The sequence below is a fragment of the Sphaerodactylus townsendi genome, linkage group LG15 (genome assembly GCF_021028975.2).
Source record: "Sphaerodactylus townsendi isolate TG3544 linkage group LG15, MPM_Stown_v2.3, whole genome shotgun sequence".
Taxonomy (NCBI): Eukaryota; Metazoa; Chordata; class Lepidosauria; order Squamata; family Sphaerodactylidae; genus Sphaerodactylus; species Sphaerodactylus townsendi.
This window is the reverse complement of record NC_059439.1, coordinates 12,923,227-12,939,008: the sequence shown is the minus strand read 5'-3', so window position 1 is coordinate 12,939,008 and position 15,782 is coordinate 12,923,227. Positions and strand designations below refer to the sequence as shown.

Below are 15,782 nucleotides of genomic sequence, written 5' to 3'. Positions count from 1 at the left end.
TAAATCTAACAACAGGACATATCTCTGCTCACTGCTGGAGTCAATATGCTGGTCTAAATGGACCTTCAATCTGGCTCATTATTATGCACTTCTAATTGTCTTCCTAAACCCCTTCCTGATATTCTTACCTGTACAGTTTGAGAGTAATCGTTCCATACACAATGGCAAAACCCAGCATACGCACCCAGCGCAGGACAATGCAGCGAAAGATGCTCGGCTTGAAGTAGAGAATAAACACCTGCAAGAAACAAGAGGCCAGGAAAGAAAGTTATTGGGTGTGTCTTTTATCTCCTCCCTCCCCAAATGATATTAATCTACTTGAATATTTAAATGAGAGCCAGGAACAGTTCTCTAATCTAAAGAGCCGGGTTTGCTTTCCCCCTCCTCCACATGAAGCTTGCTGGGTGACCTTGGGCCAGTCACAGTTCTCTCTCAGCCCACACCGAGGAAGGCAATGGCAAACCAGCTCCGAACATCTCTTGCCTTGAAAACTCTACAGGGTCACTATAAAACAGGGTGGCCAACCTATGACGCTCCAGATGTTCATGGACTACAATTCCCATCAGCCCTGACCAGCATGGCTGGGGCTGTTGGGAATTGTAGTTCATGAACATCTGGAGCGCCATAGGTTGGTCACCTCGCCTAAGTCAACTGCGATTTGATGGCACTTTCTACCACCATCATACTTTTAAAGACATCCCGTGCCCAGTGGTGTTCCTGCCTAGGGACAGGGGGTACCCTATGTCCCCGGGTGCCCCCCATTTTGGTCACGTGGGAGGGTGCCAACATTTCAGGGTCGTTTGTGTGTTTTTAAAATTTTAAAGTGTTTTTTCACGTTCCGGTTTAAGGCTAGCGGCACCAAAATTTCAGGGTATCATCTAGAGCAGTGGTGACGAACCTTTGGCACTCCAGATGTTATGGACTACAATTCCCATCAGCCCCTGCCAGCATGGCCAATTGGAGTGGCTGATGGGAATTGTAGTCCATAACATCTGGAGTGCCAAAGGTTCGCCACCACGGATCTAGAGACTGTCCTGATGATACCACCCAAATTTGGTGATGTTTGGTTCAGGGGCAGCAAAGTTATGGACCCCCAAAGGGTATGTTTTGATGGGAATGGGAGGTGTTTTGTGAGCTGGTACAAAAAATCATTGTTTGGTCATGGTGGGGGAGGGTGGCCACCCATATATGGACCGGACCCGAAATCCAAACTCAGGTTTTGTCCCCGGGCACCAGTTTTCCTAGGTACGCCCCTGCTCGTGCCCGTATGTTTTAAAGACATCTGGCCTTTACCACAAGAGAACAGCAGGAAAGCATAGTTGCACTTTCCCGGCATGGCACTGAAAGCTTACAGCCAGCATGACATAGTGGTTAAAGAACAATGGACTCTAATCTAGAGAAGTGGGTTTAATTCCCCACTCTTCCACATGAGCAGGAAACTCTTACCTAGTGAACTGGGTTTGTATCCCCACACCTACATGTGAAGCCTGCTAGGTGGCCTTGGGCTAGTCACAGTTCTCTCAGAACTCTCTCAGCCCCACCTCTACCTTACAAGGTGTCTGTTGTAAAGACGGGAAGGAGTTTGTAGGCCACTCTGCAACTCCTTACGGTTGAGAAAAAAGAGGTATAAATTTAAACTCTTCTCCAAACTATTTCAGCAAAGCTGTTTTCTCAGCTGTCCCAGGGACTCAAAATTTGCATCCGCAATCTGTCCCAGCCATTTTCTCCAGAGCATCCCAAATAATTGATAACTGGGTTGGGTCAAGCCATCTGGCTAGCTTTTGGTCTTTGAACTGGGCCTAGCTGGATTCTGGCAGGACCTTCACAGGCACAGCACAATGGTAGCCTCTATTCCCTGTGGCCAGTCCCTAGAACAAGATACTCTGGATTTAGAAAGCCTCTGATTTGGCAGGTTTCCTTCTCATTACCATGGCTAATAAGCATCAGAAGAGCAGGGCGATGTGTATTGCATTCAGTGCAGAAATTAACTCTGGGCATAAGGTTGGATACAGCCAGCTTTTTCACTCTGTGTCTCCAAATCCTCCTCCTCACTACGGCCCCTATTCCTCATGGCTTTTGTCCATGTAGGGCTTTTGTCCATCATCCCCGGCACAGCCTTTGTCAGCCGTCAAAGGAGAGACCCCCTTCCCTTTTCACTAGCAAAAAAGCTGGCTGGATTTAACCCACAGAATCCAATGATTTTGGAAGCCGGGCTTTATCATTATTTCCGAGAGCCTTGGAAGTTGTCCATGAGGACGCAAGCTCAGGATTGAATGTCTGTAGGCAACATCAAGCGGCATTTCAGGACGGGGAGACTAAGCAGGTTTTCTTGTTATTATACAAGTTCACTGTTGTTATTGTTTTGAATCAGGGGTTCTGTCCCTGCAGTGGGGGAACCCTTTGATGCCAGCTGCAGAGCCACATCTTCTGCTAAAGAACCAGAAGTAGCACAGGAATCACTGTAAACCAGGGTATCCCATGTCCCCGGGCCCTTGCCATTTTGTCACATGGGGGTGGGGGGGTGGGCACCAGCCGGGTTCCTGTGTGGCCTCTCCCACAGTCCGGTGACCCGGCCTGCGTCTGGCAGCTTCCCCCATGCTGGGGCGCTGCTCGCCAGCTGAGCTGGTGTTGCCTCGGGTGCTATTTCCCCCCAGCACGCCTGTGCTGTAAACTCTATGGTAAAACCACAGTTTCTGGCAATATGTCACTGTGTCATTTCTGGCATTGTGGCACCCCCATATTCCCACCCACAGCCCTTCTGCCTGTCGCCAAGCCTACTTGGAAACCCTAGCGAGGTTTTGCCAAGAAATGTTCTAGCTGAAATGAATGTATTTTCTGTCCAATTTAGACAAAACTCTCAGAAATGTGTCCCCTTGCCCAAGAAATCTTTCCTGCCAAATGTTCGACTGATGAGAGAAAGCGTACCAATTTCAGAGGCAGTTAAAAAGCAAGCCTGTGGCACAAAATGGAAAGCTGCAGTACCACAGTCCAAACTCTGCTCACAATCTGAGTTCAATCCCAATGGAAGTCGGTTTCAGGTAGCCTGCTCAAGGCTGACTCAGCTTTCTATCCTTCTAAGGTCAGTAAAATGAGTACAGGTAAAGTATAGATGACTGGGGAAGGCAATGGAAAACATAATCTGCCTAGTAAATGTTGTGATGTAATGTTGTGATGTAAATGTTGTGATGTAATGTCAACTGATGGGACAGTAATGACTCAATGCTTGCACCTCTACCTTTTAAAAAGCAAACCACCTTGCAATTGAGGGAAACTAAACCCAGGTAAACCCAATGGCGTCTGTTATTCCCATTCATTTTTATTATCTGAATGAACACTAGTGGAATAGTAGTGGAACGACAAAACTGGTAGAATGGTTGCAGGTGAATGGTTCTTCTCACCCTTCATTTGTTTGGAAACTAATGTTTTCCCCTGTTGTGAGAAATAGTTGCGCTGCTGATAGGTGTTAGCTAGGGCATGGTCGAGCAGTCCAGAGTCAAGGTGAGAGCAAGCAAAGGTGGGAGAAAGCAGTCCAGAGTCAAGGCAGAGGGCAAGCAAAGGCATAGTCAGATGGTCCACACTGAAGGCACAGGCAGGAGGTCAGGCTGACAGCCACAATTCAGAGGAAGATCAGGTATGTTGAGCTTACCAGGAAACATGCTCATTGCACCTAGTCTGAGCTACACCCAAGACAGGGCTGAAGTAAGACGCTCCTACTAATGGGGCCAGGATCTTGTGATGACTCAGTCCTCCTCGAAAGCAGATGGCTCAAGCTCACAGAGCCTTCTGCTATAGCAAGCAGCAATGTGGGCACTTCTCCTTTTAACACTTAGCTGCTGCCTTTGCCTTCTTCGTGCAGTTGGCTCATTGCTCAGCTCCTCTGAAGTAACTGATGACTCTCTCAGCTGCATGGCATAAGGCTCTGTTGCTGGTTCTGCCTCTGTTGTGGGTTCTGCTTGTGTATTCCTTGGGCTAGTCACAGTTCTTCAGAGCTCTCTCAGCCCACCCACCTCACAGGGTGTTTGTTGTGGGGTGGGGGAAGGGAAAGGAGATTGCAAGCCCCTTTAAGTCTCCTTACAGGAGAAAAAGAGGGCATATAAATCCAAACTCGTCTTCTCTTCTGGTAGGGAAGGGCTTGGAGCTGGTTCTGCCTTGGCTGGCAGGACAGGGCTTGGAGCTAGCTCTGTTGTCTGCAGCTCCTGGTCCACAGTGCCTTCAGGCTGCATGCTGGATTCCTCATCTCCCAGGGACTGGCTCATGACAATATTTGTTTACTCTCTTTTTGGGAACCCCTGAACCCTAGGGAAAACAACCCATTATGGTTCAATCTAGATACTCACAGGAAAGTAGAGAAGAAGTGAGCCAAACAGTATCGTCTCCAGAAGAATAACACCTGAAGCCCGAATCCTCTAGGAAAACAGAGGTAAATATGAGATGTGGTGCAACCCAAGGCCACCAAAGGTTGTGGATCTGGAGGTGATGCACAATGAAATGAATAGACTTAGACTGGAGTGGCTCTCCTTAGAACTGTACCATAAAGTTTCCCCCTCAACCAGTGGCGTAGTGCCAAGGGGACATGGGGGGCGTGACGCACTGGGCATACACTGCTGCAGGGGTGTGGCGGGGTGCAGGGCGTATGCATGCCCTGGGCGCAGTTTCCCCTTGCTATGGCTCTGCCCTCAATGTTGCGTACTCAGCGACTGGCATTCAGAGGTACACTGCCTTGGAAAATGGAGGATTCCATCTACCCATCATGACTAATGACAATTTGTGGTCCAATCTTCCATTAAAGCAGAAGTGTGGAACTCATTTGTTACTGGATATGACATAAACGTGACTTGGCCCTAAGGTGATACTGAACACCACATCTTGTAGCCATGAGTTCCACAAGTTGATTACATGATATATGACGAACTACTTCCTTTTGTCTTTCCTGAATCAACTGCTCATCAACTTCACTGGCTGCCCTGAGTTATGGAGAGGGTGGGGAAGTTTCCTCTATCCCCATGCTACGACCAGCAGAAGGAAGCTATAGGTTGCAAATATATACATTACTGATTGACTAATCTGTATAACTTAACACCGATTGTGGAGTTCATTTTTTTTCTCAGCACAAAATTGTCGATACTTAAGAACATAAGAACAAGCCAGCTGGATCAGACCAAAGTCCATCTAGTCCAGCTCTCTGCTACTCGCAGTGGCCCACCAGGTGCCTGTGGGAGCTCACATTGCAGGATGTGAGCTGTAATGGCGGCTTCTCGCGACTGTTGCTCCCGATCACCTGGTCTGTTAAAGGCATTTAACAATCCTCCAGATCAAGGAGGATCAAGATTGGTAGCCATAAATCAGCTTCTCCTCCCATAAATCTGTCCAAGCCCCTTTTAAAGAAGCTATCCAGGTTAGTGCAGCCATCCCACCACACTCCTGTGGCAAGCATAATTCCAAACACCAATCCTGCGTTGTTAGGCGTGAGAAGAAGTGTTTTCCAGCACACAGTGAGTCTAATTCTTCCCCAGCATTTTTCAATGAATGCCCCTGGTTTCCTAGTTATTGTGAGAAGAGAAAAATTTCTCTCTGTCAAGCATTTTCCTACCCACATGCATAATTTTGTAGAGCTTCAATCATATCCCCCCTCAGCCGCCTCCTCTCTCCAAACTAAAAGGAGTCCCCAAAGCGCTGCAGCCTCTGCACTCCATAGGGAAGGTGCTAACCAGTCCCCTCAATCATCCTTGTTGCCCTTCTCTGCACTTTTTCATATCTCCTCAATATCCTTTTGAGATCTGCGTGACCAGAACTGGACACAGTACTCCAAGTCGCGGTCGCACCACTGCTTTATATAAGGGCATGACAATCTTTGCAGTTTTATTATCAATTTCCTTTCTAATGATCCCCAGCATAAAGTTTGCCCTTTTCACAGCTGCCATGCATTGGTTGACTTATTCCAATGGAACTATCAACTAAGGCGCCTAAATCCCTTTCCTGGTCTGTGACTGATAGCACTGACCCCTGTGGCGTCTTATGTGAAGTTTGGATTTTTTTTTGCCTATGTGCATCACTTTACAGTTTGCTGTATTGAACTGCAGGTGCCATTTCTTAGCCACTCACCCTAATTTATCAAGGTCCGCTTGGAGCTCGCCACTTGATCCTTTGTGGTTCTCCACCACCCTACATGGTGGTGTCATCTGCAAGAAAAGCAGCCTGCGCTACCCACCCCTGCTTCCAGGTCATTTATGAATAGGTTAAAGAGCACTGGTCCCAAGCGGATCCTTGGGGGGACACCACTCCGACATCTCCATTGTGAGAACTTCCCATTTACACCCACTCTTTGTTTCCTGTTTCTCAACCAGTTTTAAATCCATGGGAGGACTTCCCTCTTATTCCTTCATTTGCTGAGTTTTTCTCAACAGTCTCTGGTGAGGAACTTTGTCAAAAAAGCCTTTGGAAATCCAAGTAGACAATGTCCTGCCCGGTTTACCCCTGCCCACATGCCTGTTTGCACCTTCAAAGAACTCTAGTAAGTTTGTAAGACAGGATTTGCCTCTGCAAAGCCATGCTGACTCTTTCTCAGCAGGTCTTGCTTTTCTACATGTTTAATAATTTTATCTTTAATGATAGATTCTACTAATTTACCAGGAACAGATGTCAAACTGACTGGCCTGTAATTTCCTGGATCCCTCTAAGATCCTTTCTTAAAGATTGGTGTGACATTGGCCATCTTCCAGTCTTCAGGGATGGAGCCTGATTTCAGGGATAAGTTGCATATTAAAGTGAGAAGATCAGCAATTTCATGCTTGAGCTCTTTGAGAATTCTTGGGTGAATGCAATCTGGGCCAGGGGATTTGGTAACATTTAATTTATCAATGGCTGCCAGAACTTCTTCCTTGTCACCACTATCTTTGCTAGTTCCTCCGGTTAAACCTCCTAGAAGCTTGGTTCAGGTGCACGGGAATGTTCCTCCACCTCCTCTTGGGTGAAGACAGATGCAAAAGAATTCATTCAGCTTCTCTGCAATCTCCTGCCATCTTTTGCTTTACCCTTTGTTCCTTTGTCATCCTACTTGGGCCTACTGCTTCCCTTGCTGGCTTCTATAGCTTTTGATGTACTTGAAGAACTGTTTGTTGCTGGTCTTGATGGTCAAAAGATACGTAATGTTACTCATAATCCTTTTGCCTCCCTTACAGCTAACTTGCTTCTCTTTTGCCACCGTTTGTGTTCCTCTCATATTCTTCATCAGCCAAACTGGACTTCCATTTTCACAAAGACATTTCTTTTTTCTGATAATTTAAAGTCAACCTCTCTTGTTAACCATGGTGGCTTTTCTTTTTTTTTTGGACTGGAGTGCTGCCTTTTTTTCTAACTTGTGGAACACATTCCAGCTGAGCTTTTTTATTACTGTGTTTTTAAATAACCTCCAAGCATCCTGGACGAGGTTTGACTCTCTTGCCACGTTTTTCCCTTTCAGCTTCCTGCTCACCTATCCCCCTCATCTTTTGAGAAATTTCCCGCTTTCTGAAGCGTAGAATGTAGCACTACACTGAGTAGTTGCCACTTGTTAAGCATGCTTTGAGGATACTGAATCTGACTTAGCATTGTGAGTAAACATTATCCCTACTCGGCTCAACAACTTACTGACTTCCTGCACCAGAGTCCTGGAGTCCCACATAGAATTAGATCTAGGATCGCCTCTCCCCTGGTTGGTTCCACTGCAACCATCTGCTCCTAAGAACCACAGTCATTTAGCATATCCAGGAATGCTCTCTCCTTACTATGACCTGAACATTGTGCATTTTCTGCCAGTTTATATGGGGATAGTTAAAATCTGCCCATTACCACTACATTTTTTGTTTTTTTTGTTTTGTTGGCCTCTTTAATTTCTCTTTCCATCTCAGAATCACTCTTGGCGGCGCACTTTGGTCCAGGGGGGGCGATAATATATTCCCTAATATTAAACTGTCCTTCACACCTGGTATTGATATCCACAGTGATTTTGTAGGGGAACCAGCTCCCCTTGCATTGTCTATTTTATGTGATACTATGCTCTCTTTGATGTAAAGGGCAGCTCCACCCCAATCGCAGCCCTGTCCTATCCTTCCTATAGAGCCTGTAGCCTGGTATAACAGCATCCACTGGTTCTCCTGTTGTCCACCATGTCTCTGTAATGCCCACTATATCAAAGTCCTCCTCATTCAAAGAGCTCCTGTACTCCAGCTCCCCATTTTAGGTCAAATAGCTTCTACTATTAGCATAGAGAACACCTGTATACCCTGTCTCTGTCCTTAGCCTGGGATTTATGTGCTTTACCCTCAGAGTCTTTTTTTGTAGACACTATCCTTGTCCACATGCACATTTGCTATGTTCCTGCAGCTTGTATGTAATGGTTGATTTAGAAGAACCTCCCTCTCTGTCTGCATCCCCATAGAATGCACTGTATTCGAACCGGCAAGTCACCTCCAGCTCCTATGCGGCTTTCCCCAGTGATCGAGTTTAAAAGCTGTTCTGCCACCTTTTTTTAATGTTTGGCGCCAGCAGCCTGGTTTCTCTTTGGTTAAAGATGAAGCTCCCCGTCCGGTTTGTACTGAGCCTGCCTTGTCCCAAAAGAGTTCCCCAGTTCCTGGCTTGCATCTGGAAGCCTCTGCCTTACATAACTTCTCATCCCGCTGTTGAGACCCTGTATCTCTCAGCTTGCACAAGCTGCGCCCTGCTTGGCGTGGAGCGGAGTAGCATTTCTGTAAGAATGCTACCTTGCCCAGGTCCCTGGACTTCAACCTTTTTTTTTTCCTAGCAGCCTAATTTTGGCTTCCAGAACACTCCCGGCTACATTTCCCAATGTCGTTGTGGGTGCCAATGTGGACCACAACTGCTTTGACTCCACCCCGGCGCACAATGTCTAAAAGCCTATCTAGAACCGAAGCAACTGCTGACATCCATGGCAACCTTAGCGCCAGGCGGGCAGACAGAAGTCACCATCGCGGTCATCAGCCTCTCCCACAAACCCCAACTCTCTACATTTCCTATTGATCGAGATCACCCACTACAAGGAGCCCCACCTCCCGAGGGGTTTATCCTCAGTCTTGAGGAAGGATAGCCTGATCACCAGTTAAGGAAGGGATCCCATCTAAGGGAGCATCTTCCCCCACCTCAGACTGGCACCCTCCGTCCCCAAGACCTTCATTCTCCATGACATCTGAAGAGATGTCACCTTGGGAGTGGGACCCGGCTGTTAGGTCCCTGAAAGCCTCTTCTGTCACCCTCTCTGCCTCTTTCAGCTTCTCCAGGTCTGCCACCTTGGCTTCAAGAGAACGCACACGTTCCTTGAGTGCCAGGAGTTCATTGCAGCGAGGGCATACTTTAGCACAGTGTATGAATTAGCTAATGAACTAGCACAAAGAATACACAGCCTTGGTTTTTGCCCAAGGTCCTATCATGGATCTATGAACCAGGACTTTCCTCAGGCCCCCTAGCCTTTCTACTAGCCAATGATCACTGTCTTTACTTGTGAATACATAAATCAGCCTTGTACTGGGTCAGAACACTGGTTATCAAGGTGAATCTTACCCAGTCAGACAATGGCGTACTGCCAAAGGGGACATATGAGTCAAATGTCCCTGGGCTGCGGCCAATTAGTCACATGGTAGGTGGAAAATCATCCCCACACCCCTCCTCCTCCCACCCACCCCAGGTCCATACACTGTCTTCAAGACCTGGTGCAAAAAATGTTGTTTGATCGTAGTGGGGGAGGGCGGCGGAAAGTCAGATTTTGCACTGGGCTACATTTTCCCTAGGTACGCCTCTGGTCAGACTACCAACAGCTCTCTAGGGTCTCAGGCTGAGATCTTTCCCATCACTTATTCCCTGCTCCATTTAGCTAGAGATGGTGGGAATTGAACCTGGGTCCTTCTGCACACCAAGCAAGTTCTGTACCATTAAGCCACAGCTCCATTACCTTGCTCTTCCTGAAGTGGTAGGAGACCAGCATGCTGAGGAAGACTGCCAGCATGCAGAAGGCCTGAAAAGCCAGGATGGCAGCCCTCAGAGACCAATCTTCTTTGATCAAACATGGTGTGTCATCAATGCAAGTGCTACATCCTTGCTGGCAGGGGCGACACTCCAGCAAATTCCCAGACTCCACTGTCCCATACTGGCCTGCATATTGGGAGGAACTTTTGCCTGGGGGAAGAGGGGAATGTGGGTCAGCCATATATTTAAAAAGTGGTTTCCACCTCCAGAATGAATTGTACAAGATAAGACAATGAGGAGGAGGCGGGAAAGGATTTCTTTCTTTGTTCTTGGGCCAGATCATAGAATGCCTCACCAACAAACCAGTTTAGTTTCCAACCTCTCACATGAAGAAGAACCCAGGAAAATGAAGCTAAAATCTACTTTTTTGCAGACTGAAGAGTGGGACCCCTCTGACCATGCAAAAAGGTTATTCTAGGGATCATAGGACCAAACATCACATGGGACAAAGGCTGTAGCAAGGAGGGAAATTTAGCAAAATGAAATGAAAAAGCTAGCTGGATGATCCAATGCCGATTCCCCATGGTCAAGTAATCGCGTGATATGCGAAATATCAAGGATTCAGGAAGAACTCCCCACTGCCTGATCGACGAACAAGGATTCATCCTGGTTCTGGTGCTCATTCTCCCCTTATCCTGTGTCTTTGCCGAACCTGCTTGAAAGTACTACTTTTTCAAAAAACGCGTCTTCAATCCAGGTTGGAGGTGAGGATCGGGGGTCTCATCCTGGTTCAAATTTCCCACCATGGAGCGTGACGCAAATGCCTTACAACCAATCAGTGCACGCGGTGCTGTTCTCGCAAGAGCATGAGAGCATGATAACCAACCAGAAACTTGGGCAGGGGAGACATGCTGACGTGCTGATGTGCTGACATCATAACGTGAGCACGTTTTTGCAGGAGAAAAAAAGGTCTCGCCCCAACACGGCACACAACCAATCAGGAGAGACCCACCAAGCCGAACGCATGGTAGTGCGGATTGTTACATTTCTTGAATCCAAGATAGGCCTAGGAACATGCTGCGGTGAGGAGGTTGAAACCTCGATGAAAAGGAGCAGTTTATTTTCAGACTTGGTTTTATCTAGATTGAATTTGCTGGTGGGGATTCGGCCCAAGGCCCCTTCCGCACATACAGAATAATGCACTTTCAATCCACTTTCAATGCACTTTGCAGCTGGATTTTACTGTGCAGAAGAGCAACATCCACTTGCAAACAATTGTGAAAGTGGATTGAAAGTGCATTGTTCTGCATGTGCAGAAGGGGCCCAAGTCGTGCAATGCAATACCACTAGATCATTTTCTTCCATTTCAAAAGTTATAGGGCACGGGTCCCAAATAGGGTTGCCAACCCTGGGTTGGGAAATACCTGGGGGTTTGGGGTGAACCCTATGGGGGTGGGGTTTGGGAGGGGAGGGACTTCAATATGGTATAGTGCCATAGAATCCGCCTTCCAAAGCGGCCATTTTCTTTAGGTGAACTGATCTCTGTTGCCTGGAGATCAGTTAAAATCCCAGAAGATCTCTAGCACCACCTGAAGGCTGGCTGTAACGTCTGTGAGCCTGTGAACACCTCTGGAATTCTGATACAGCATGGTGGGTGCCGCTGCAAAATGGCTGCCCCTAGAGTTGGAGCCTGTTGGCTTGTAAACTTAATATAATTTGCAGAGTGGCATAAAAGAGCCCAATACACAGTTGCTGGTTTTATATAAATGAAATTTACTATTAGGGAGGGTTACATGGAAGAAAATAAAGAGCATCTTTCTAGAGCACTACACTTAGCTACACTTTTCTACCTCGTGGTCACATCGAGATGGCTGCTCTAATGCAATGCGCAGTGTGCTCAAACAAAGCAACAGACTTGACTTTATAACTTTCTGTCTACATGACTAGTTCCACATAGGCAATGCCAGGCTAGCTGACCAATAGCTTAATCAATGGACTGGCCATAAAACTCTGACCTCAGTAACTAATTAGCATGAGCACAATTGAGCCCTTCATGTCTGAAGTGTGGCAGACTCTTGCCAAATACCAACAGAGCCAGCTATATATAAAAAAAATGGCTGCTGAAGCGTAACCTTCAGTCACACAGCGAAGACCGTGGCGCTGTCTCGGCAGCTGCTTCCAAAGCAACGTCTGGAAAAATTTACACAGCCTATCAAATATCCAACAGCCAGTTATAAGCCTGTCTTGGCAAAAGCTCCAACCAGCCCTGCCCATTCACTCAAAACACTAGGTGGGCATCCTAGTGCCCATGGGGATCACACTGTGTAGGAGATACTGCAGGAAAACTGGATACTTACCAGACCAGCCATTACTGGAGGAGGGGGGAGAGGAGAAAGGCCTGCTTGGCTGGTAGAAACCTGGTTTGCAGAGGCAAATGTATCTTCCCAGAATGAAGCCCTGGTTTTCTTGTGGGACACACTAAAAAGAGGAAAGCAGGTTTTTGTTAGTTCCTCTCTTCAGATATGTGACTAGAAATGGCACAGTAGAACCCATCCCAAATGCCTGCAGTGTGGAGTATCATCCCATACTGTTTTCAGAACAACAAATCATGTGACTTAGAATCATAGAGTTGGAAAAGACCCCAAGGGCTATCAAGTCCAACCCCCTGCAATGCAGGAACACAGAATCAAAGCACTCCTGGCAGATGGCCATCCATTCTTAAAGGCTAACACATTTATTGCAGTACATGCCTGTTCTTAAGGTGGTGTTCTCTGGCATGCCAGGACTGCTGCTCCACTTTTGGATGCACATGCAATGGTCTTATAGAGTATCAGTCCATCCAGGCCAGTTTTATCTTTGCAGACTAGCAGTAGCTCGCCGGGGTCCCAGGCAGAGAAGGGTCTTCTGCATCACCGACCGCCTGATTTTTTTAGCTGAAGATGCCAAAGACTGAACCCAGATCCTTCCACATGCAAAGCAGAAGGCATTCTTCTACACCATAGCTCCCTTTTCCATCTCTATGTGCAGCTTCCCACATGCATTGAAATATTAGGATTCCTGCTGATTTGTATCGTGGGTATTGTGGGTGATTCCTGTTTTCAGGACAACAGGATCCAGAAGATCTAGGGTTGCCAGGTCCCCCCTGGCCACCAGCAAGAGATGGAGGGCAGGGTTGCCAGAGTTGGAGTGGAAACCCCTGGTGATTTGGGGGTGGAGCCTGGGGAGAACAGGGAGCTCAATAGGGTACAATACCATAGAGTCCAACCTTCAAACTTTCATTTTCTCCAGGGAAACTGGACTCTGGAGAACAGCTGTATTCCAGGATTCCCCAGGTCCCACCTGGGGCTGGTATCCATAACAAGACCACTTTGCAGCTTTCTAGGAGGTTGGATGCCCACACAGTTTCCAATAAGGTTGTTTGGTAACGCAGTCAGAAGGATGGGACGCAGAGGCGTATCTAGGCAAACTGGAGCCTGTGGACAAAACCTGAGTTTGCCCCCCCCCCCGGGGTATAGGCAGCCACCCTCCCCCACCATGACCAAACAATGATTTTTTGCACCAGCTCACAAAACACCTCCCACTCCCAGCAAAACATACATGGCTCTCTCCCCACCAACTCTCTTTCCTAATTTTGTCCTCACACCAATCCTATGAGGTAGGTTGTTAGCCTGAGAAACAGATCCAAGCCAGTGCAAGTGGGTAAAGCACATAAATCTCTCACAAATCACCCCCAGCAAAACATTTACCAAACAAATGTCAGCATCATCTCTCACGAAACACCTCCAGTGGAATCCACCCCCAAACAGCATCACTTTCAATGGTGTTTAAACTAGGGACCCCAGATTCTTCTTTTAAATCCACCTTAAAGGGTGAATCTGGGGTCCCCAGTTAAAACAACATTGGAAATGATGCTGTTTTGGGGTGGATTCTTCCCCACTCTGAAACAGCATCACTTTCAATGTTTAAACTGAAACCTCAGATTCTCCCTTTAAGTCCATGCTGAAGGGGGTGGATTGAAAAGGAGAATTTGCAGTGGTGGCAAACCTTTGTCACTCCAGATGTTATGAACTACAATTCCCATCAGCCCCTGCCAGCATGGCCAATTGGTTCCAATTGGTGCCAAAGGTTCGCCACCATCTAGGGAAATTTGGTGCCTGCTGTCAGGGGTGCAATTGTTAAGCTAGCAGCACCAAACTTTCAGGCTATCTTTAGGAGACTCTCCTGATGATACTACCCAGGTTTAGTGAAGTTTGGTTCAGGGGGTCCAAAGTTATGGACCCTCAACGATGTCGCCCGGATCTCCTATTAGCTCCCATTGGAAACAATGGGGGATGGGGCACCTGCTTTGGGAGTCCATAACTTTGGACCCCCTGAACCAAACCTCACCAAACCTGGGTGGTATCGTCAGGAAAGTCTCCCGAAAAATCCCTGAAATTATGGTGCTGCTAGGCTAAAAACTGCGTCCCCTGCAGGCCAAAAACTGAAAAAACACTAAAAATACAAAAAAAACCCTACACAAACAAACCTGAATTTTTGCGGGGCCCCCCCTGTGACCAAATGAGGGGCTCCCAGGGACATTTGTCTCCCCATTCCAGATATGCCCCTGATGGGAAGGAATGCAGAGATCGAAAACAAATCGATGTAAGCAATTTACACATTGGGAAGCACGCAGTTTGGACCTGGGTTCCCATCCAGAGTAACGATATGGATTGTGGGTTCTGCTCAGTTTCAAAGCATGGGGGGCCTGATGTGGAATCAGGAACCAGGACCACGCTCATGTGGAGAAGGGGATCCCCTTGGGACTTTTACCCTTAAGAATAGCAGGGTGCTCAAGGACACACACACGCAGCAGCAAAGCATCATCTGGTTTTGTGTGCTGCTAAATCAAATTACACACAGAGCATCTTTATCTTTAACAAACTAATACATTCTAAACAGGATAGGGTAGAGATAGGTTTCTAATGCAGTCTAACTAGGATGAATGGAGATGCCGGATCTATGCCCTGCCCTCATGGTGCCAAGATAGGGTAGAGAGAATGATATGGAGAGAGAAGGTATGAAAGCGGAAGGAAGTTTTCCTTGGAAGTGGCAATCTACACATCAAAGGGATAGCAAACAGAGCAGTAGAGAGGAAAGAATGCTCATCTTCCTGACTTATCTATCTCTCTGAATCTCTCAAAGTCCCACTCTGAAGTCTGGGGGTTAAGAGACAGCACAAAGTCCTTCACTTCCAACGCTGTCCTCCAGTTCCCTGACCACAAAGGGAAAGAAAGCAAATCAGACTACAGTAGCTACTACAGGGAGTAGGAAACTGATCCAATCAAGTCTGAAAGGCACCAGAGTGGGCTTGTCAGCTTTATAGGAAGCATGGGAAGAGACAGGTACTTCCCCAGACACGAACTGGCGCACAGCCATGAAATGCAGTCTGTTGTCCACAAAGGCAATATAATATTGAGAGTTATTAAAAGCCTGTTAAATATTTCATTCTTTCTTTTCAGTTTGGAACAACGAATCACATGTTCAAGGGGGAAGATGAAAAGTCCAGCACCATCCTGCTCAGGGGCTTAGTAGGCTGCCAATCTCCAGGTGATCCATAAGAAAAAACAGTAGGTACGCCTGAAAGTTATCAAAAAGAATAACCTGTACCTTTAAGGCTCAAGTACTGTGGAACATAAGTTTCCTTTAAATAATCTTTAACAAACACATAGGTATTTTTACTACAGCAATAATTTTGTGCCCTTATGCCCTTGATATATCTCAAACAAAAAAAACCTCTTTGCATAGATATAAGGTAAGTATGCAATACAATAAACTAGCTAGCCCCTTGT

General features: G+C 47.0%; 1 protein-coding gene across 1 annotated transcript in view; it reads right to left on the bottom strand.

Annotated features, from left to right (window-relative positions):
* GPR179 (G protein-coupled receptor 179) overlaps nucleotides 1–15,782 on the bottom strand; it is a 72,126-nt gene that overhangs the window by 18,696 nt on the left and 37,648 nt on the right. The window contains exons 3-6 of the mRNA XM_048517813.1: nucleotides 12,312–12,432; nucleotides 9,941–10,164; nucleotides 4,338–4,406; nucleotides 129–238 (exon numbers count right to left, since the gene is read on the bottom strand). Coding sequence (XP_048373770.1) covers nucleotides 129–238; nucleotides 4,338–4,406; nucleotides 9,941–10,164; nucleotides 12,312–12,432 — 524 coding nt within the window. The remainder of the gene's footprint in view (nucleotides 1–128; nucleotides 239–4,337; nucleotides 4,407–9,940; nucleotides 10,165–12,311; nucleotides 12,433–15,782) is intronic.